This window comes from Aethalodelphis obliquidens, unplaced genomic scaffold (genome assembly GCF_003676395.1).
Source record: "Aethalodelphis obliquidens isolate GAN/ISIS:26980383/991018 unplaced genomic scaffold, ASM367639v1 scaffold12, whole genome shotgun sequence".
NCBI classification, from domain to species: Eukaryota; Metazoa; Chordata; class Mammalia; order Artiodactyla; family Delphinidae; genus Aethalodelphis; species Aethalodelphis obliquidens.
Genome location: NW_020837956.1, coordinates 8,191,539 through 8,214,483, shown reverse-complemented (window position 1 = coordinate 8,214,483; position 22,945 = coordinate 8,191,539). Strand labels below are relative to the sequence as shown.

At 39.0% G+C, this 22,945-nt stretch overlaps 1 protein-coding gene across 2 annotated transcripts in view; it reads right to left on the bottom strand.

The window, feature by feature from the left end:
* Positions 1-19,539, bottom strand: part of LRPPRC (leucine rich pentatricopeptide repeat containing) — a 104,389-nt gene extending 84,850 nt beyond the window's left edge. For both annotated transcript variants that reach the window (XM_027113244.1, XM_027113245.1), the window contains exons 1-3: positions 19,376-19,539; positions 5,169-5,368; positions 3,754-3,876 (exon numbers count right to left, since the gene is read on the bottom strand). In XM_027113244.1, coding sequence (XP_026969045.1) covers positions 3,754-3,876; positions 5,169-5,368; positions 19,376-19,524 — 472 coding nt within the window. In that variant the 5' untranslated portion in view covers positions 19,525-19,539. The remainder of the gene's footprint in view (positions 1-3,753; positions 3,877-5,168; positions 5,369-19,375) is intronic.
* Positions 19,540-22,945: the final 3,406 nt, after the last annotated feature.

The following is a 22,945-nucleotide window of genomic DNA, read 5'->3' as shown; positions in this document are numbered from 1 at the left end:
AATACTTTATACAGGGCCTTATAGGAAACCATATGCAAGTCCACATCTGTAATATAATTAGGCAACAGGGTTACCATGTAGTGTCTGAGAACTTTCAAAAAACCATCAACTCAAGCTGAACTCTTAACAATGGTTGGCTACAGCTCTAAGGCTGAGGAAGTTATATTCTATAATTTTATAAAGGTATTTACTCTAGTGTGCTGGAAAAGCTGAGGAAACTGCTGAAAATCCAGATAAGTAACATCTACTCTGGATTTTCATAGATTTTAGTCAAGATCAATGTTAACATAACTGGGTTTCATTTCTTTATTTCTGCCACATTGACATGGTTCTACAGATGACAAAAACGTTTCTGTGAAATTCAGTAAAAATTTTATCCCCATATTTACTATTATGTCTAGTTAATTTCATGGGTCATTTCTTGAAGAATAATTTTTTAAAAATACATAGTGTATCTTTCATAGAGTAAATTAAAATCTTTAAAATTTAAATTAAAAACTCAAAGTTTAGGGACATAATCCTAAAATATCTTACTTTAATAATCAAAAGCTATATAATAGCATTTCCTTATGTACCTTACCATATACCCTTATACCTCTAATACTATCTCATGGCTCTGGCTCTGCTGTCCATTACTTTTAATGTTTTAATATTATGTTCTTGTTCAATCTCATTATGTAATAATTTTGTAAATTGTCATCCACTTACATTTATCTTATACTTATTTTGTTCAAACCTGAAAGAATATCCTAAAATATTACTATTTTAGATAAAAGCCAGGTTTCTTGCTAGATTAGTGTTCATCCATTGGTGTATTTCGGATAATTATTCTCTCTTCCATGTATTACCTTGTGCTTAGTAAAAGTTACCTGTCACTTTTCTGTCATCTCACAGGGCTTTTTATGTGTAGTTATGTTAATTAGCTTGGCATTTTACTGTTCAAGAAAAATATGGTGTCATCTGAAAACTTTAAGATGTCATTATATAGTCCCCTTCATTAAGATTATATAAATATATTAAATGTGGACCTGTCCTTAATACCAATACTTAAAAACATGTTTGCACTTTTTTGTTCAGAGTAGTTTTTATCCCTCCCTACCTTTGTCTCTAAACCAGAGTTCTAGTGATCAAAGTTTTTTGCAATCCCAAATAGATTAACAGCCTTTGTAAGAAATAGTTTTCTAAAAAAATTACATCTATCTTTTTCCAAAATGTGATTATTTTCTTAGAGAATTTTTTTTAAGTTAGATTTGACTGACTGGCCCCAAGAGTGGAACTGGGTGTCTGGGGAACATAGGTCAAAGCCTTTCACTATAAACTTTATTGAACCTTTTGCATTTGAACCATGTTAATATTAACAGATTTACTATTTAATGAAGTAGAATTTGAATTTTTTTGAAGTCAAGTTAAATTTGCTTGAACATTTTCTACAATTTCAACTATTACTACTTTAGTACCCAACATGTGCAAAACACTGGAAGGTTCATGACAAAGATCTAAATATGAATAAGATAAAATCATCAGCCTCCAAGAGAAGAATATCTATTAAAAAGACAAATTCAGGGACTTCCCTGGTGGCGCAGTGGTTAAGAGTCCACTTGCCAGTACAGGAGACACAGGTTCAATCCCTGGTCCAGGAAGATCCCACATGCCGCGGAGCAACTAAGCTCGTGTGCCACAACTGCTGAGACCGCGTGCCATAACTACTGAAACCCACATGCCTAGAGTCCGTGCTCCGCAACAAGAAAACCCACCACAATGAGAAGTCCACACACCACAACACAGAGTAGCTGCCACTCACTGCAACTAGAGAAAGCCCGCGTGCAGCAACGAAGACCCAATGCAGCCAAAGAAAAAAAAAAGACAAACTCACAATTCTAATGCAGGAAACTGATGAGACACTAATTGGGACTGGAGGTAAAACTCTAGAAAGGAGGGATTTAAATTATAGCTTGAAAAATGGATTGACTTAAAGAGTAAGAAACAAAAGAACACTCCAGAAAAGATAAATAACCTGAATAACAAAACTTAAGGAGACATATATTATCATGATGTGGCCAAGAAGTACACCAGAAGTAATTCTATTTTTAAAAATTTAGGGCTTCCCTGGTGGCACAGTGTTTTAGAGTCTGCCTGCCGATGCAGGGGACACGGGTTCGTGCCCCGGTCCGGGAAGATCCCACATGCCGCGGAGCGGCCGGGCCCATGAGCCATGGCCGCTGAGCCTGCGTGTCCGGAGCCTGTGCTCTGCAACAGGAGAGGCCACAACAGTGAGAGGCCCGCGTATCGTAAAAAAAAAAAAAAAAAAATTTAGCATATGGCAACATTGAAATGAGAGCCTATCATTTCCAGACTAAAGGGGACTAAAGAATCCCCTTTAGTCTGGAAAACTCAGTTCCAGTCTCGGATCTGTCACAGCTCATTCTGTAACTTTGGACATATTACCTAAGCTAAAAAAATCTCTTACAGCTTAAAAAAAGTCTGTGAACAAGAGTCACGGTGGCAATCTACCAGGTTTCTAACAATATTAATTCAACAACTAGTTAACAAGTGTAATAAGTTCAAAGCATTATTCTACTGGCAAAGAGAAAAACAAAGATGTTATGAATTCTACTCTCACAAAGGATATACAGTATAGAGAAAAGACATGTTTGTGAACAATTATAATAGAAAGTAATGCATGTCTATCTTTCTATTGAGGTATTAATGTTATGACTACTATGTAAGGGCTCTTTTCTATTTTAGAATATAACCATTCTCACAAATATTTCTCCCAGTTCAACATGTGTTTTTAAATTATGTGACTTACTGACACATAGATATTTCTAGTTTGCTTTGTTAAGATTTTCTTAAATCAGGAATGAACACTGAATTTTATCAAATGATCTTTTAAACTATTTTATTTTTTGAATAGGTACTATTCATAGCCCCAAAATGAAAAAGTATAAAAGAGTATAGGGTAATCAACTATAATTTTTTTAAAAAGTATACAGTAAAAATTGTATCTAGTGTTTATCATCCTTCCAGGAATATTTTAATATCATATGCACATACACATATAAACATTTTTCTTCAGAATGGTATCAAACTATACACTCTGTTCTGCATCTTAATTTTTAATTATATTTTGGAGAAAACCCCACATTAGTATATGAAGAACTCCATTCTTTTAATGGTTGCACCGTATTCCATTTTACAGACACTCCATAATTTATTTAACCAAACCTCTAGTGAGGGACATTAGAGTTGGTTCCAATTTTTACTTTTGCAAACAAGCTACAATGAAGAATATCCTTTTGCACATGTGAGTATATCTATCTAAACTCTAACAAACAGACTATGTTGTACACCTCAAGTTAATATAATATTGTAAATCAACTGTACGTCAAAAGGAATTTTTTAAAGTATAAACATATTAAAACACTGAAATGCTTGATATGTTAATAAATTCTAACAAATAGAAATGCTTGGTCAAATAGTATGTGCACTTATAACTTTGACAGACTAAATGTCTTTCTACTTCGTTCTTTTTAACTTATCCTAAAAGTAATACTTGTTATGAAAAATTATTTTATTCTTAATGCCCCTAGATGTCACTATAACTCACCAAATAAGTCATATCACAAAAAAATATGAATCAAGTAAAACCCTTCCATAAAACTGAACTACAGCATTTATGAAAAGAAATTCTTTTTTACTAAAAGAAAAAGTATCTACACCCTTCATACACATCATATATTCATACAATCATACCCAATTTCTGAAGTTTGTCCCATATCCTATGAGCAAATTCTGTTCTCTCTGAGAGCTTTAGTTCAGGCAAGAGAGAACCACAGCTGCGCAGCAGAAGCAAGGCTTGATTACCACCTCGGCTACCTATGAAAACAGGTTAACGTGTAATATTTAACATAGTAACAATACCATGCAGATAAATATCAAAACTTAAGTTGAAATCTGTAAATATTTTAAAATCTCCTGCCTCACTAAAGATAATATTAAAAGAGTACTCATAAATCAGAAAAATCCTATCCCAATCAACAAGTATCATTTACAATGTTACTACAAGTTTTTAAAACTGATCTGTTTTCTTAGGGAAGCTAAGGTTATAAATCTATAGAATCTGCAAGACTACAAAGAACCTAGTGCTTACTGCAATAGAAAGGCTAAACTTCTCAGTATCTTATGAAAATAGTACAAAGCAGTACAATTAAAACCAAAGAATATCCAACTTAGGTTTATAATCCTCTACAAAACTTCCTTCTCCCTTTATCCACATGTCTCTGAAAGCCGACTTTAAAACAAAAACAAAAATAAACCACTTATTGCATGATTCCATTTATATAAAGTATCCAGGATAAGCAAATCTACAAGGAAGTACACTAGTGGTTGCCTAGGGCTGGAAGGGATGGAGGTCTGGGGACTGATGTTTAGGAGTATGGAGGTTTCTTTTGGGGGTGATAAAAGTGTTCTAAAATTGACTGCGGTGATAGCCGTACAACTCAATAAATCAAAGACAGAAAATGATAAAAACTGTCTTTAAATGCAAGTTATTACTGATACTTCTTTAGTATCCCTCATCATTAGATTCTACAGCTTAATGTGACTGAAATCATGGATGGGCTTTGGGAAGCTGGTGAATGCTCTCAAACCATATACAAAATTATGTGTGTGGCTTGCACGTGGGCTTTTGTGTGAGCATGTGTGGTTAGGGTTTTTTTTGGGGGGGGGTGTTGAGGGCAAGTTTCTATCAGATTATCAAAGTTGCATAAGTGACTCAAATAAATTTTAATAGCTAAGTGAAAATGAAAGGGAAATAGTGATTATCAGTCTTTCTGGGAATTTGTCATATGTGATTATCTTAGGGAAAGCAGACACTATACAACAGAAGACAAATTAATATCTTCCAAGAAAATTTACCACTCAAAGTGATTCCTTCATAAACTGTGGGAGAAGACCATTTTTATTTGCTGATTTTGAAATAAACATGCAAAACAAAATGTTTTACTCAAAACTTTGCTCTGATGAGTTGGAAAAACAGATCACAATCATAACATAAAATCATGAATAGAAATAACAAAATTTGAAGTATCAAGTAATGTGCTCTATAATGAGCTTACCACCAAACCACTACTTAAGTTCAACTTTTTTAACAGAAAATCTTGAAATACCTGAGTGGCAAGTGTTATCAAAGACTTTTTGTAGAAGAGTCTTAGGGATGCGGCCAGTTCTTCGGACAGAATTATCTAGCCTCATTAGAGCCCAATCAAACTGACTGGTATTCCTTCTATGAGAAGAAGTGGCCTCTTCTTGAAGATAATTCTTTTTTTCAGCAGCAATGGCATACAGCCTGGCTTGGCTCAGTAGCGCTCTACAAAATGAAAGACAATTAGAAATAAACTATGTCAACTACTAACCACATAGGTCATCTTTGTGAGTAAAATTTATACAAAGCTTTCTTATTAGTTACTAAATACCTAAATTCATAGCGCAATAGCAAAAATGCACAGAGAAGTATAAATTGGTAGGGAAGAAAGTTTTGACCTTTGCTTTAAATGAAGTCACATGCACATAAATTGCATGCAAATTAACCTCTTGAATAACTGTTTGACAATATCTGGATAACTTTTCACATGGAATCAACTCAAACTAAGACAATAATACAGTATGTTTTAAGTGTTTTTAAATCTCCCTTAACCAAAACCAAGTCAGTGAAGGAAAATGAAGATTATGCTACAAAGCTCTTCTCACCTCTGCAAATGAGACAAGAGATCTAAAATATATCTAAAATTCTGAAGAATTCTAAAGCAGTCTTCAAATGCTTTCCAGGTGTTGCTTATTATGAATTATTAAGAAGACCAATTTCCAAGTTAAAATTATACATTTTAAAGGATCATTAACAACGAAAGAATTTCCCATCTTTCTAAATAAATCTGAAACATTTTATAGTGATGTTTCAACTCTCAATTCATATGTCAAAATGCTAACTGTATACTTTTCTAATCATTTTAACAACTGTAACCAACAAATATAAAACTAGATTTCTGCTGTTAAACATCATTAATTTGGGGAAAGTCAAAAGGAAAAAAAATTAAGGTCAGACTAGTACATATGTATAAAAAGCAAACAACCTTTAAACCATTCAACATTTTAATAAAAGAGGTCTAGCATGCAGACCAAACGCTCCAAAACGTGAAATCAGAGGTATTCTACGCTGTAGAAATAGGCTCTACCTGATTTACAAACATCAAACTTAGAAATAATCCTTATGTGTGAAGGAAACCCTGTCATACATCTTTGAATTGAATTTAAACTCTTTCTGTGCATTCAAATCTCACACAAAATTATCTAATTCTCAGAGATTTACATCTTTACCTCCAAATATCTTAGACTTTTCAGAAGTAGCCAGTAAGTATAACTAAATAATACTAAGTATATAGTAACTAAGTATAATGTAAAAACACTCTACTTACTAATTTGAGAATGCGTTTAGGATGACAATCACATTTTTCTAGCATGTGCACATTTTTTACCACAATTACCAAAATAAATATTTACATACTAGTGAGTTTAAAAATAAAATTGTTGACTTCCTATCCTATGTTATTAACCTGGAAAACCAGTCACAAAACTGAATGATTAAGTACCTGATGTTACATTAAAGAAAGCTACACCAGTAGTTTCACAACAAGGTTATGTAAAACACAGAGGCAGTAACTGATACTCGACTAGAAATTCTACCACTGTGACCTGGGACAAATCACTCTGGCCATCAATGATTCCACCTATGTAAATCAGTAGACTGGAAAACAATGGAAAAAATCAAAATAGTAACTAAACAAGACAATGTCTTATCTTGTTTAGTTAAGAAGCCTAATGATCAGCACTTGCAGATGGCTAATTGATTAAAGTTAGTTAAATGAACTGAATTAATTAAATGCTAGATTTTTACCTATAAACCACAGAAGATACATGCCTACATATACTTATCCCTTATTTTCAAAAGTTTTCTCTGGCTGTTTGTCTGGCTGTTACTAACCTATGCCCTTGTTAGTCAGGCAAACACAAAATATTATTTTAAATCACCCAGAACAATGTGTCAGGTTCAGGAGAGTGTGCAATAATATTGTTCAACAATGAAAGCTAATAACATAAGAGATTTCAAAATTGTAGTGAAGTGTATTTGTCAATGTTTTTTACACAACCCAAATCTGATAAACTGTGAAGGGGCATAAAAATAAAACCTCTGTTTAAAATGCAGTTTTAAAATGTAAGATCAGGGACTTCCCTGGTAGTCCAGTGGGTAAAACTCTGCGCTCCCAATGCAGGGGGCCCGAGTTCAATCCCTGGTCAGGGAACTAGATCCCGCATGCATGCCGCAACTAAGAGTCCACATGCCACAACCAAGACCCTGTGCAGCCAAAATAAATAAATAAATATTAAAAAATAAAATAAAATGTAAGTTCAAACAAACACAAATAAAATCCAGGCAGAAAACAGAGACGTTAACAAACCAGCACTGCATGCTGAACATTCTAAAGCTAATTTTTCTCACAAAATAAATCTTTAATGCTGCTAAGTCTCCTTCACGTGTGTTTGGCTTTAATTAGTTAAGTCAAAATATGAATCTACTATAAAATAAACTGGGGAGGGGAAGAGTTACATATTTAAGTCAAAGGATTCTTCACTCTTCAAAAGGATTCTCCAGGGCTTCCCTGGTGGCGCAGTGGTTGAGAGTCCGCCTGCCGATGCAGGGACACAGGTTCGTACCCCGGTCCGGGAAGATCCCACATGCCGCGGAGCGGCTGGGCCCGTGAGCCGTGGCCGCTGAGCCTGCGCGTCTGGAGCCTGTGCTCCGCAATGGGGGAGGCCACAACAGTGAGAGGCCCGCGTACCACAAAAAAAAAAAAAAAAAGATTCTCCAGTGCTTCCTCACATGGCAGCGCTTTCTACATTTATTTGACACAGAATTTATTTTTAAATTCACTTGAACACACCCTGAAGGAAAAAGGGTGTGTTCACAGCCTAGAACGATAGGTATGTTGTGATAGAAAAGAAAGGAAAGAACAAGTGCAGGGGTTAAGGTGGGTCCATGCAAGGTAGGAACCTAACCATCAGGCCTGAACAAGCTGGAATGCACTGCCTCCAAAACCTGATGACCAAGTGATGTAAACACATAAGGGAAAATTATTTTATCATTTCACCCAAGTGTCATAAATGGCTCCTTTATATTTTTGAGTTAAATTTCTCAGGTTCCCTCCTGAGACTCCAGCACTCACAACCAACTTCCAGGTTACCCATGAATTTTCTCTGGCAAAATCTGGCATTTAAAAAGTTATTTTTCTCAGGTTTTGTTGTTTTTTTATAATGGGTGCTAGTGTTTTTTGACTCTTTAGTGAAAAAAATAATGATTTTATAGTTGAGCGTCCATATTTCAAAAAGGTACAAGGACTAGATTATTATTAGATTATTATAAACAGGCTTCCATGGGTTCCCTAATTAACAGGCTCCCCTATTAAGCCTGTCACTTTTAAAAATCAATGCCTTACCTTTTCAAGGCATTTTTAAGTTTACAGAAAAACTGTCCAGAAAGTACAGAGTTCCCATGTATTAGACCCTCTTCCCCGTCCACCTAATTTCCTCTATTAACATTCTGTGTTAGTGTGGTACATTCGTTACAAATGATGACCAATATTGATACATTTTTATTAGCTAAGGTCTATAGTATACAAAAATGTTCACGCTCTGTGTGTACATATCTATGGGCTTTGACAAATACATGACATGCATTACAGAACCACAGAATATTTCACTGCCCTCAAAATGCCCTATGTTCCACCTAACTCATCCCTTCCCCCTCCTCCTGAACCCCTAGCAACCACTTTTTACTTGTCTTGTTTTGCCTTTTCCAGAATGTCATATAGTTGAATCATACAGGACGTAATCTTTTTCAGATTGGCTTCTTTCACCTAGCAATACACATTTAAGGTTCCCCTGTGTCTTTTCATGGCTTGATAGTTCATTTTTTTTAGTGCTGAGTAACATTCCACTGTATTGGATGTACCACAATTTGCTTATCAGTTCACCTACTGAAGGACATACTAGTCGCTTCCAATTTTGGGCAATTATGAATAAAGCTACTGTAAACATGTATGTGCAGGTTTTTGTGTGGACAGAAATCTTCAACTCATTTGGGTAAATATCTAGGAGTGTGACTGCTGGATCATATGGTAAGCTTATGTTTATTTATCTTTGTAAGAAACCGTCAAACTATCTTCCAAAATGCCTGTACCATTTTGCATCCCCACTAGCAATAAATGAGAGTTCCTATTGCCCCACATCTCACCACAGATGCCATAGGTGTTTTAGCCATTCTAACATGCATGTAGTGGTATCTAACTGTTGTTTTAATTTGCAATTCCCTAATGACATATGATATGAGCATCTTTTCATATGCTTATTTGCCTTCAGTATTTCTTTGGTGAACTGTTCAGATGTGCTAATTTCTCAACTAGGTCATTAAGTTTTCTCATTGTTGAGTTTTAAGAGTTCTTTGTATGTTTTGGATAGTCTCAGTGTTTATTTCTTTCAAGTAAACTTTTTATTGAACTGTTATTCATTCCTTTTAAACTCTGAATATACACCAAACTAATCACATACATTTTTAAAACTCTCCCTTCCCTATTCTCTTCTTCCTTTTTCACTGCTATTATGAGCCAATTGGGCATCACTCTAGAGCTATCAGAGTTTAAAGATACAGCGATAGAATAGGTATAGTCAGTAGCTAATGTTTATTACGCATTTAAGACATGCAAGGTAATAGAAAATTAGGACTATAATCTTGACTTTACAGATAAGAAAAGTGAAGTAACTTGCCCAAAGTCACAGTAAAAGCTAGTTAAATGACAGGACCTGTACCTGTACATGGGTAATTTCATTCTGAAATGAGCTCAACATGGCGGAAGGGCATCAAGGAAACTAATCTGGCTGCAACAGGCAGTTCACACTGGAAAGTGGTAAAAATTAAACCTAGGCAGGGAATGTGAGACGAGATAAGGGGAAGTCTACAATGGCTGATAACGACAGGATTTGGATTTTATGACATGCTTATAAAATACAAGACTGATTTTCACAATGCTGCTCTCACAGAAGCATATTTTGCTGAACTATTCTGTAGGCAATAGGTATCCAAATTTCTCTTATGTTCTCACCAATCCCTTATTTTAACTATTCTACTTGAGTTTTCTTTATTTAGTCTGTTGATATGGTTGATTACATCAATTGACTATTCAAACCTTGAACCAGGCTTGCACACCTGGAATAAACCCAACTTGGTTGCAGTATATAATTATTTTACACATTTTATGTATATACTGATTCCAATTAAGTTTTAACATGTTAAAAATTCAAAAAACAATGACTCCTCCTAAAAGTGGTTGGTATTCCTTTCAAATTTCTTCACTGCTACTGACTACACCACCTTTACATTTTTCCCTCAAGCTCAAAATCTTAGGATAATTGCTCAATCCCTCTCAGCCTTCACAGCGCATCTGTTGAGCCCTCAGATACCTCTTTTATTTCTGAGTTCCTTGTTCAATCCAGAACACATGGATTTTTGCAACAAAACTCATATTAGTTTCTCAGGCTTCAGCTTTTCTTCATACAACTGCCAGATCAATCTCCCCCAAAACCGTCTCATGCCACTGCCTCTTTAGGATCCTATAACTGTTTTTTTTACTTTTATCACAACACCTAAATTCTTTCATTTATTGATTCAAAGAAGATTTATCAAGCACCTTCTATGTATAAAGCACTGTGCTAGGATCAACCTTTCTACTTATCTAGTAAGTAAACCTGATAATCAATTAGTTAAACTTAAAAAACAAAACAACAAAACCCACGAGTTGTGTTAAGTTCTATGACTCCAATGAAACAACAGTAGGGTTCTACTTTGGATTAAATGTACAAAGATGATGACACTCAAAATTTTTAACTAAGGATGAAAGGCAGCAGCCATACAGATATCAGAGGATGAGTATTCTAGGCCAAGTAGAACAGTCAGTAGACCAAGTGCGTGAGCAACAGATGGTATGAGATTGGAGAGGAAGGCTGGGCTAGATCATGGAGGATTGTGAAGGTAAGGAGTCTGGATTTTATTCTGGATACAGATTTCATTCCAAGTACAAAACTGTATATAACCCTACTGAAGGTTTTGTAAGCAGGGGTTGTGGTATGATATATTTCTGTTTAGAAAAGATCAGTCTAGCTGCAGGGTGGACCAAAAATTAGACAGCAGCAAGAATTTAATAGAGATACCATTTAGGAAGCTGTTGCAGCAGTCCAAGTGAGAGACTGAAGCTTAGAGGGTGGGCGCGGAGATGAGAATCACCAAGGCTCCCACCTGATTTAACTGCAAATTCCAGGCAACAAGTCTTGCCAGTACAATTTGTTAATTCTCACTTCCATGTAATAGAGAAAAATTCATGTAAAAGAGCCCTACAGAGTCTCGATTAATCCTCTGTATACATCTTAACGTATTATGTATCATTTTCATAACACTTGATAAGCACAATCTTAGAGACAAAAACAGAAGGCTCCATGGCATAGTGGAAACACACCAGCTTTCAGAGTGTGGGCTTGAATGTAAAAATGTAAAATGGTTATTGGGATAAGGAGGGGAAATTTTGGCAATTACTTCTAATTTTGGTCCTTAAAATTCTTGTTTAGAGTCAAATTTAACAGGAATATTTTATGTGTTTAAAAAACTTAAGAATTTCCAACATGGCCCCTAACTGTAAAGTCTATATTATAAGGAGAAAAGAAAGAAGCTTAAGAACAGAAAAGCTTGTACTGAGAAGTCTAGTATTCCAAATTTGCTAACACCAGACTCAATAGAAACCTAGATTCCAATAAGAAATGTCTAACATATTCTTTTTATATCTGTTGCCATGTTTCCTGGGAACTATCACTAATTGTAAGCCAAAAGTCTCTAATTATATGAAAAAAAAAAAAGGATAAACGGTTAGCCATTATGCAAAATTTAGGCCATTCAAGACATTCTCATTGGAAGGGGAAAAAAAAAACAAACAGACTGTCCTGATTTCAGGCTCTGCCATTTCTAAGATATGTAACTTTGGGCAAGTTACCACAACTCTCTCTAAGCCTGTAAAATCTCAGAGATAATAGTATTCACCGCACAGGAATATCACAAAGACTGAGATAATGCAGTGTTTCCCAAAATATTGCACTTCTGCCAGGAAAATGGTTTTAGATAGCATGTAGACAAAGACTTTCTATTTCTGTAGTTTTATTTACTTCAATAAATAGCTTAAAATAACTATTGCATCTAGCTCTTTATCTTCCTAGAATTCTTGCTTAAAACAAAATTAAGTTATAAAATGTCAGTTTAAACCTAAACCCAATGAAAAGAAAAATGCTAAACATAAATAATAGTTTAGGTAGTACTAGATTTGGCAAAAAAATGTGAAGGCAGTACACAAATGCCCAAGGTCTGGGCAACACTGAGAAAAGTATACATAAAGGACCCAGCAAATTAAGCATAATAAATATTAACTACATCATTTCTTCTTTTTAAAATGTATTAGCAGAAAGTACAAGACTTATTTTAAAAGGCCTACTGAAATCCAAGCTATGCTGTTTAACAGGTACGTGACTCTGGGAAAGGTATTTGGTTTAAGCATTAGTTCCCTCAAGTGAGAAAAAGTACCTACCTTGTAAAGATCACATAAAAAATAAGATTCCTAACAAAAGAGTGCTCAATAAATAGTTCTTATTATAGAAGGTACTCAATAAATATCTGCTGTTTGATCTTTTAAAAAATCTTTTGTAAAGCTGTCACAATGAACTTTCTCCCTGAAAAATTCTCCCTGAATTTTCCAAGACCTCAGTTCTCCGAAAACTCTTGCCCAGCTAAGCTGTCCCCCAAACACTGCTTTATGCTCTACGGTAAGTCACAGAACTTCAGAGTAAAAAAGTCACTTGCAACCCTTCTACACTTGGTAACAGTCTTCTGACTTGAAACACCAATGCCATTCCTTTCCACCTATCCAGATGTCCCCTCCATCTCAGGCTCCTCCAGTCCAAAGGGATGTCTCCTTTGTCTCAGCTATGACAGGAACTAACAAGAGTCAGTTACCCAGGCTGGGACCTTAGATGTCACGTGGAGCAAGATACTCTGTAGAATCTATCAATATAAAGCAAGAGTAGGATAGACTAGATTATTCTAGAGATGCCCTCCAGAGTTTACATTCTGAGATCTTATCATGTGCTTGCTTACTTGTGATAGTCTCTAATTCCTCAATTTATACTGTATTATGTATTGCCTTTTTTAAAAAATGTTTTTATGTCCATAAGTAATCCCTTTAGCACCTAAAACACAACATATTCAAAGCACTTGGGAACTGAGAATCACAGCATCTGCAGTTGAATCCCAACTGGAGATTCCGGATAAATTACTTCACCCTTCTAAACCTCAGTTTCCTAACTTGTAATATCAACCCACAGAAGATGAAACGTGTGTGTGATAAATTCATACAAACACAGTTTGACAATGGTAAAGATCTACCCCAAAGGTACTATTATTTATCCTAATCTCCAAATCAATTCTTCCTAATTCTAACATTCTCTCCAAGCTCCTGTTCTCTTTCCTTCAGAAAAGGAAGTATCTTTTCTTCAGTTCTGTACCACCTAGTTGTGGCCCTATTAAACCTAATCTGCAGTATGTATCAACGTTGTTCCTCACTGGTCTATCTATCCCCAGTCCCTATTTCTCCTAGGGTCTTTGTAAACTTTGTCAAGAACTGTACTTCTCAAAAGCCTCCAACGGCTTCCGACCAACTTTCTAATCAACGCTGGTAGCTTTAAGAAATTGATTGGGGACTTCCCTGGTGGTGTAGTGGTTAAGAATCCGCCTACCAATGCAGGGGACACAGGGTCGAGCCCTGGTCCGGGAAGATCCCACATGCCATGGAGCAACTAAGCCTGTGTGCCACAACTCCTGAAGCCCGCGTGCCTACAGCCTGTGCTCCACAACAAGAGAAGCCACCGCAATGAGAAGCCCGCGCACCCGCAACCAAGAGTAGCCACTGCTCACTGCAACTAGAGAAAGCCCACGTGCAGCAACAAAGACCCAATGCAGCCAAAAATAAATTATTTTTTTAAAAAAAGAAATTGATTGACTTTTGCAGTATCAACTTCCACTACATCCCACCCCACGTAGACACACAGGATAAAAGTATGGCCTCCAAGTTTCTTCCACCTCTTTCTTCCCCTGGAACATTCTGACTACTCATTACCACATGGCCTCTTAAACTTGAGCAATCCCCTACCACAAAACAAATGTTTCTTTCCTTCTTCTCTCTGAAATGCCACAGTATTATATTCCTCTCTATGGATAGCACAAACATAACATGTTGTACATGTGCCTATCATAGTCCTCTGTAATTGATAAACTTAAACCCACAGGGAGCAGAGGCTGAATCGCAACTCCAAAGGACCCAGACAGACTTTTAAGATGTGCTGAGAACGTTTTTTCAATGAGAGGTAAACAAGGAAAAGTTTTCTCTCCTTTCAATTTTAGAAGTCACATCATTCTGTCATAGGGCAATATGTGCTCTTCACCTTTAAGATAATCATCAATCCAGATCCGCTTCCAAACTGATTTAACTCAAAGCTTACCTTTCCTCTGAAGCACCTAAGTATTAATAAATTCTAATAATTTCACTCAATAATACTCATCTGTCCTTCTCAGACATTCCTGGAAATCAAGATCAGGGTGAATTTGTGGAGATCCACTGCACTACATGAATGCGTTAAGTACCCCTTCAAACTCCTTTGCATCCCACAAATACTCCTCCCTCAATATCTAAGATTTTCATTGATTTACTCAACAAACATTTGACATCTACTATGTGCCACAAAGTCAGACACCAGGGGAGGCAAAAAGAGTAAGACAAAGTCCCTGCCTTCAAGGAACCTTCAACCAGGTCTGGAGTGCTGGTGGGTACACATGCAATAGTGTTAATGGGTGCTTTAGTGATTCCGGATCTGAGAGAAAGCACAAGAAGGGAGTGGTCAAAGGGAGAAGCCAGCAACAGAGATTAAACAGAGAAGAGGAGACACATCCCAACAATGAACATCACAGTCAAAGGTAAAGAGATGTGCAACGTGCTCCATCAAAGCCTTGCTGGTTCACAGACCAGCAGCACCTTTATCATCTGAGGGCTTGTTAAAAATGCAGAATCTCAGTCCCCTACCTATACCTACAAAGTCAGAATCCACATTTTCAGAGGATCCCCAGGGAATTCTTATGCTCATTACGGTTTCAGAAGCTCTGCTGTGGAGGACTCTGAAGTAGTTTGAGATGGCTAGCACAGAGGACACCATGGGAATGAACTCACAAGAAGTGAGGCTCCAGAGGCATCTCCAGATCATGAAGCACCTTATCCTGGAACAAATGGAGCCACCACAGTGTCTAATTCTTAAGTAGGAAAATGACAAGATCAAATTACCAGGGTAACTACAGAATAAAGTAGGGGTTGGAAGAAGAGGGAAATCATTCCAGATGAAGTAGCTCTAACAGAACTTAATCATTTGTGCAATCAATACATAGGAGAGAGGATGGGAACAGGGAAGTGTCAAAGAAATATGAATGAAAAATCTCTATAAAGCTGACAGAAATAGCAACATTCACTAAAACAGGGGACGCACGAGGAACAGACTTGGGAGGAAAGATGAATCCAGTTTGATATTTTCTTTTTTTTTTTTATTTTTAAAATTGAAGTATAGGGCTTCCTGGTGGCGCAGTGGTTGAGAGTCCACCTGCCAATGCAGGGGACACGGGTTCGCGCCCCGGTCCGGGAAGATCCCACATGCCGCGGAGTGGCTGGGCCCGTGAGCCATGGCCACTGGGCCTGCGCGTCCGGAGCCTGTGCTCCGCAACGGGAGAGGCCACAACAGTGAGAAGCCCGCGTACCACAAAAAAAAAAAAAAAAAAAAAAAATTGAAGTATAGTTGACTTACAATGTTGTGTTAGTTTCTGGTGTACAGCAAAGTGATGAATCCAGTTTGAGATGTATGGGTTTGAAGTACCTATAGGTCAACAAGTGGAGGTGCCTAGTAGCAGGCAGGCACCTCCAGGAGGGAAAGTATTGCCATCATCAGATAGGCAGGTATCAGCTGATGCCCTAAAAATGGAAGAGGTCACCCAAAGGGAATGAAAAAAAATGAGAAAACAAAAGGACTAAGGACAACCACCGCCACCCCCCAAAGATATCAGCATTTAAGAGATGAACAGAGGAAAAAGGATGCAACAAAATGAGAAAAATTCTAAAGAGAATAAAATCAAGAAAGAGTGGTGTCATCTTCAATGCCAATAAAAGGGTTTCATTAAGGGGGAAATGGGAGACAGTAATGTCAGAGGTCAAGGCCTAAAGAGTGGATCTGGGGGCTTCCCTGGTGGCGCGGTGATTAAGAATCTGCCTGCCAATGCAGGGGGCACGGGTTGGAGCCCTGGTCCGGGAAGATCCCACATGCCGCGGAGCAACTAAGTCCATGTGCCACAACTACTGAGCCTGCCCTCTAGAGCTCACGAGCCACAGCTACTGAGTCCGCGTGCCACAACTACTGAAGCCCGCGCACCTAGAGCCTGTGCTCCGCAACAAGAGAAGCCACTGCAATGAGAAGCCCGCACACTGTGACGAAGAATAGCCCCCACTCGCCGCAACCAGAGAAAGCCTGCGCACAGCAACAATGACCCAACGCAGCCAAAAATAAAAAAATTTATATAAAAAAAACCAAGAGTGGATCTGGTTATTAAGAAGTCCCTTAAAAAATTAAATGAAATAAACTTACATCTCACACATGCCTAATTTTAAAAGCACCCTCTCTCTCTCTCTGTATATATATATACACACATCTCAATGGCTCTCTGTGGGTGATAGAATTAAGAGTGATTTTTAGTTTATTGCTTTCCCCCCCAATATTTTGCAATTGTTCCTGAAGGCACATAAGTTCTAAAATTTAAAAATACATAATAAAAAGCTAATAAATAAAACAATGATGGCTATTCCCAGTGGTGTGACTGCAGTGGGTCAAAGAGCAAATTCGAAGTGAAGAAATGAAGGAGACAGGAGTACAGACAGGAAGAAGAGACTGGGGAGCATGTGGAGTTAAGTCCAGTTTCAGGAAAGGTTTTGTTTTTCAGGTGGGAAAGATGTGAGCATGCTTACAGGCTGTGGGTAGGAAACTGTATAGAAAATGTTCAGAGTCCAGGAGAACAAGAAAACAAACACTTCTTTACTGCCTGCTATGAGCTGAGCACACAATGGTGAACAAGACTAAGTTCTAAGGAAACAAGCAGCGGGCAGATAAATAATATCAGACAAGTGAGACATGCTGTGATACAACTAAAATAGGGTTTGCACTGAGTGTTGAGGTTAGGCCTCTCTGAAGAGATAGCATTTAAGTTGAGTCCTGAATGACAAGAAATGAGCTTTAAAAGAAGAGGGAAAGGCCTTGTTACCTCTACTTCACAGACAACGAACTGAGGATCAAAAAGGCTAGGTAAGGTTATGCAGCAAGTAAATGGTACCCAGGTCTGATGAGCAGACCAACACCCTCTCTACTAGATTGTGTTCCCCCTACTGTTTTCCTCAAATGCAACAGCGAAGATGAACTGTAACATCGACCCTCCCCTGGCCTCACAGGGATGTTAAGGACTAGAAAAATATAAATCATTGGCACAACTTTCTCAAAAGAACCTCTCTGAAAGCCAAGAAGTGTAGATCTGTGAAAGCAGAGGCACAACTTCTAAAGGTTAACTGTTCAGGCCTAATGAGAAAATTCAGGTAGGCTCCAAGTCATAAGCAGACTACATTCCAAAAATGTATAACTAAGTTGCTAAGAAGTCATAAAACATTTCCTCCATGTAATTCTACACATAAAGTAGGTTTCCAAGCAGGACCACAAAAAATCCACGCAATCACAGCTATTACTGTTACTATTATAGTAACTAATACAGCATTTACGAGGAACCAGGCCCTATGTTAAGAGCTTTATATAGATAACCTCATGCAATGTCACCAACACTATTACTACTCCCATCTTATAACTAAAGAAACTGAGGCCTGTCAACGTTACGTAACTTGTCCAGTGGCATAATGCAAATAGAGAAGCCCACAGTCCAGCCCTGGTCTATTCCAGATCCTCAGCTCTTAGTCCTTATGCTGTCTCCCAAAGTACCTCTATTTATAAACACTCGTCTTTCAAAATCAGTTTTTCTTCAACTCTAAAACCTCAGTGCCCATCTACCCTTCTCAGGCGATCAGAATACTACTCAAACGTAAAACAGATAGCTAGTGGGAAGCAGCCGCATAGCACAGGGAGATCAGCTCGGTGCTTTGTGCCCACCTAGAGGGGTGGGATAGGGAGGGTGGGAGGGAGACGCAAGAGGGAAGAGATATGGGAACGTGTGTGTGTGTATGGCTGATTCACTCTGTTACAAAGCAGAAACTGACACACCATTGTAGAGCAATTATACTCCAATAAAGATGTAAAAAAAAAAAAAAATACTACTCAAATTAACACCTTCATCAAGCTTCCTTATCCTCTCCTTGGCAAAGTCTATACCAAACTTACCCCGATAAACCTCAATCCATGAGAGCATTTATTCACACATTTGACACCCACTGAGAACTTAATTTGCCTTTGCACCCCCAGTTCCTACAGAGTGCCTAGAATGTGTCCACTTACACATTCACTGACATTTACAGAGTCTACTGTCCCGACTCCCAACCCACTGCACATCTTCGTAAATACTGAGGTAAACTCCACTGAAGAAAACGGAGGCAAAAGCCCACACTGATGATAATTAAACTTCCACCTCTAAATTACCCTTTGCTCACCCAAAATTCCCAACCTATCCTCCCTCCAAAAAGAAAGCTCTCGAAACTTAAATCGTACATGGTTACTAAGCACCAATAACGCTTGCACGTGGGACAACACCCGAGCCGGTCAATCATAGAAGAGTAACACTTGACCCCCTGCAGCAGCCTTCAAAGCCCCTCTCAGCTTCTTAGGACGTCGATAACCCGAGGGCAGGGTGACCGAGTCCGAGGCGGCGATGGCAGGATCCATGACGGAAGCAAGCCACGTCCGTGGCCGTAACCTTCGAAGGCGACCAACCCTGTTACCCTAAACCCCCCGGTGAGGAGCGTGATACGAGGCCCGGGGACGCCTGGCCCTGGAGCAGCAAGGAGGGTGTGGAAAGAGCACAAGTGGGACCCGGCCCTCGCCCACGTCCACGACCCCGAGGAACTGCCGCGCTGCAGGCGGGCTGAGAAAGCGACCGGGCACTCACCCGGCGACGCGCCCGGCGCGAGCGGCGTGAGGACAGAAGGCGGCGTGCGGCCGCCTCGGGCCGCCCGCTAGAAGGCGCAGGGAGAGCGGGAGGTGCGGAGCCGCCCCAGCGCGGAGGAGCCAGCGGGCCGGTCTCAGCAAGGCCGCCATGGCTCCGCCGTCCCCACCGTAGGCTGCACGCTGGGCAAGGATGGGGGAGCACGTGACCGCGGGGTCGTCCGGCGCGGGAGAGACCAAAGGCCGGGCGCGCCAGACGTAGGGGGAGGCACGTGTTGTTATAACTTGGAAGATTGAAAAACCTGTTTCTCCCAGGACATATGATCCCCACGAGATATGTGTATTACAAGGTAGCTTGATATATCATTCCAGGGAGCGTCTCTTTCCGTTCTCTTTCCTTCACGTCAGCATGTTCAGTCTCTCCACCCCTTCACTTTTCAGTTGGTAGAGTCGGAAGAGGTCGACTCCTCCCAGGTTCGCGCAAGGGCTTGCGGGGGGCCAACTAGCGAGAACACCCGGGAACTCTCGAGAAGAGCCGACTGTGAAGAACCCGGAGTGTGGGACTTTTCTATGCAGAGTGCGGGAGTTGTAGCCAACGTTACGCGGTTCCCGCTCCAAGCCGAAGATGCCGCGCCTACTGAGAGGAACGTACTATAGTCAGAAGTGTGGGACAGGAAGAACGTTAAGGACCTTTGCACTGTGCTAGGGGCCTCCAAGGTTAAATGTGATGTGATTTGTGTGCTTGGGGCCAGGGGACAGTGTAAAGGTATACGGAGGTACAACGTTTAAGTCCATGAGCAGTGCCTTGCTTTACGAAATGGATGGATTATAACGAAGGTCGTATAGTTTTAAAGCTGGCGGTGAACGCATTATATTCCCCAACTCCCACCCCACCCATTCCTTCAGTAAATGCACCAGCAAGATAACAGTATAATTAAGAGTCCTGAAAAAAAAAGTCCTGAGCCAAATCTGGGGATAAAATAGGAGGCCCCCAGCCTTACGACCTGGAAGGGTACCCTGTGCATGTAAATCAACTTAAAAGATTTTTTGCATATTATATATGTAAATTTGGGTTACAAGTTCCTAAGTTACCCAAAGGTTTCGATTCATAAACATAACTTTTAAAACAGTACTGTAATATGCCATCTCAGTTTGTAAAAACACTAATTGACAGTCAAGTTATGTATGTATTTTCAAACACAATTCAGAGCAGCTTTCTCAGCAAAGTTTTGCCGGTTCAGTATCTGTTGGGGCAATCGGAGTTACGTGGGAAGCCGAAAACAGGCTTCAAAAGTACAGACAACTCTCCAGCGCCCTCTTCACCTAGCTGTATTCTAAGCATTCCCAGGTGAAAGCTCAGAAGTTTTTTCCGGAAGCCCGACAAGGAGCTCCTTGAAAGCAGGAACCGTGCGACCTTTTCCTGTAGCGGAAGCACCTACCCAGTGCCAAGCACACGGTAGGTTGCATTAAATAATTACTGAGTAAATGTGTTTGGAGGTTATCCAGCTCATTTCTCCTTTGAGAGATGAGAAAAATGAGATCCAAAAAAAGGTTAAATGATTTACTCTGGGTAATACTACTAGGCACTAGGATATAATTTATTCACTCATTCAACACTGATTTATTGAACACATAAAAATAGTGTTCTCAAATAGTGCCAGGCACTATTTGAGATGCGGATACAGCAGAGAACAAAAGAGACCAAGTCTGGATTTTGATTCGATTGGCTCCAAAGTTTAGTTTGGGAAGACAGATAAGAACTGTGATGTAAAATAAATAAGGGGAAAGGAATTGAGGGTGGTATGCTTAACCCCCTCGGAGAACAATGAGGACGGTGTGGATGAGAAGAAAGAGCAAAGGGGGTGGCGGGGACCGTGGGCGTTGGGCCTCATCATGCAGAGTGTTGTAGTAAGGACTTTGATTTTTATTCAGAATGAGATGGGAAACCACTGGAAAGTTTAGTATGTTGTGATATGAATCCATTTGCATTTTTAAAGGATTACACTGGCTGCTGTTTGAAAAGGTGACTTTAAGGGAATAGGATAAATAAAAGTAGGGAGACCAGTGAGGAGGCTTTTGCAATAATCCAGAGTACAGATGGTAGTGGCTTGGAGAAGGGGGGTGGCAGGTGAGAGAATGAAAAAGGGTCAGATCCTCACTCTACTTAAATAGAACCAAGAGGATTTACTGATGGATTGGCTATGGGATGTAAGTCAAAAATGACTCCAAAATTTTTGACCTGAGCAATTAGAAAGATAGAGATGGCACTGATTAAGAAGGGAAAGACTGAGGGAAAAGCAGATTTAAAAGGTGAAATCAAAAGTAATCTGGAATATTAAACTTGAAGTGCCTGTTAGACATCCAAATGTCAAGTTTGAGTAGGGGGCTGGCTGTATGATATACAAGTCTGGAGTTCAGAGCTAAAGATACACTTGGGAGTTTATAGTCTGTATCTATTATTTGAAGCCATAGAAATGAATGAGAAATGGACGAAAGCACCTAGGAGGAAAATATGGATAGACAAAAGATGAGGTCGAAGGACTGAGATTTATGACACTTCAGTATTTAGAGGATGCGAAGATGAAAATCCAGCACAAGAAACTGAGAAAGAATAGCCAGAGAGGTAGGGGGAGAACCAAGAGAGAGTAGTGAGTTCACAAATAACAGAGAGAAACCTTTCAACCATGGGAATTATCAACCATGTAAAATGCTGCTGTTCTGGTAAAATGAGCACTCAACATTGACCATAGGATTTCTCAACTCAGAGGTCCCTGGTGATGCTTAGAAGAGCCATTTTGGTGACATGCTGAGCTAAATGATTGAGCGAAGCAAGTTTAAGAGTACATGAAGGAAGGGGAAGTGGAGATTTAAATTTAAATAAATTTTAAAATTCAGTTCCTTAGTAATTAACCACATTCAACCACACATAGCTAGTAGCTACTGTATTGGACAGCCCAGAGAACATTTTCATCATAATAGAAAATTCTACTGGACAGTGCTGCAGTAAGGGGTGAAAAATTGATAATGCAGCATAAGACGGAGAAAGAGTACATTGAATATGCAAGACGGGATGGGATCCAGTACAAAAGTGAAGGGATTGACTAGGTAAGAATCCAGACAGTCCAACCAATGTCACGGAAGGAAGGACAAGGCATGTGGTTGCAGAATCAATGAGGCTGGTAGAGGCAGTAGTGAGAATGCATGCATATTCTTTTCTACTTGCTTCTAGCTCTGAAACCCTTAATCCGCAACCAAGATTCTCTCTGTTCTTGTACCAGGCTTCCTCTTGAAGTATGAGGCAATACTGATGAATTTGTCTAGACATTCATTTATTCAATCATGAATGTATTCACTATTAAACCCCTAAATTCTGCCAGGCAGCAAGTTAAGTGTAGAAAAAAATATGATGGGCAAAAGCAGGCATGGTCCTTACTGTTATGGAAGTTACATTCTAAGGGACAAGGCAGATATTAATCAAATAATCACACTAAATGAATTAAACACTGAAACAGGGGTTCTGAAGGAAAGAGACATGTTTCCTTGAGCGAGTATGCCTCACCTGGGAATCAAAAAA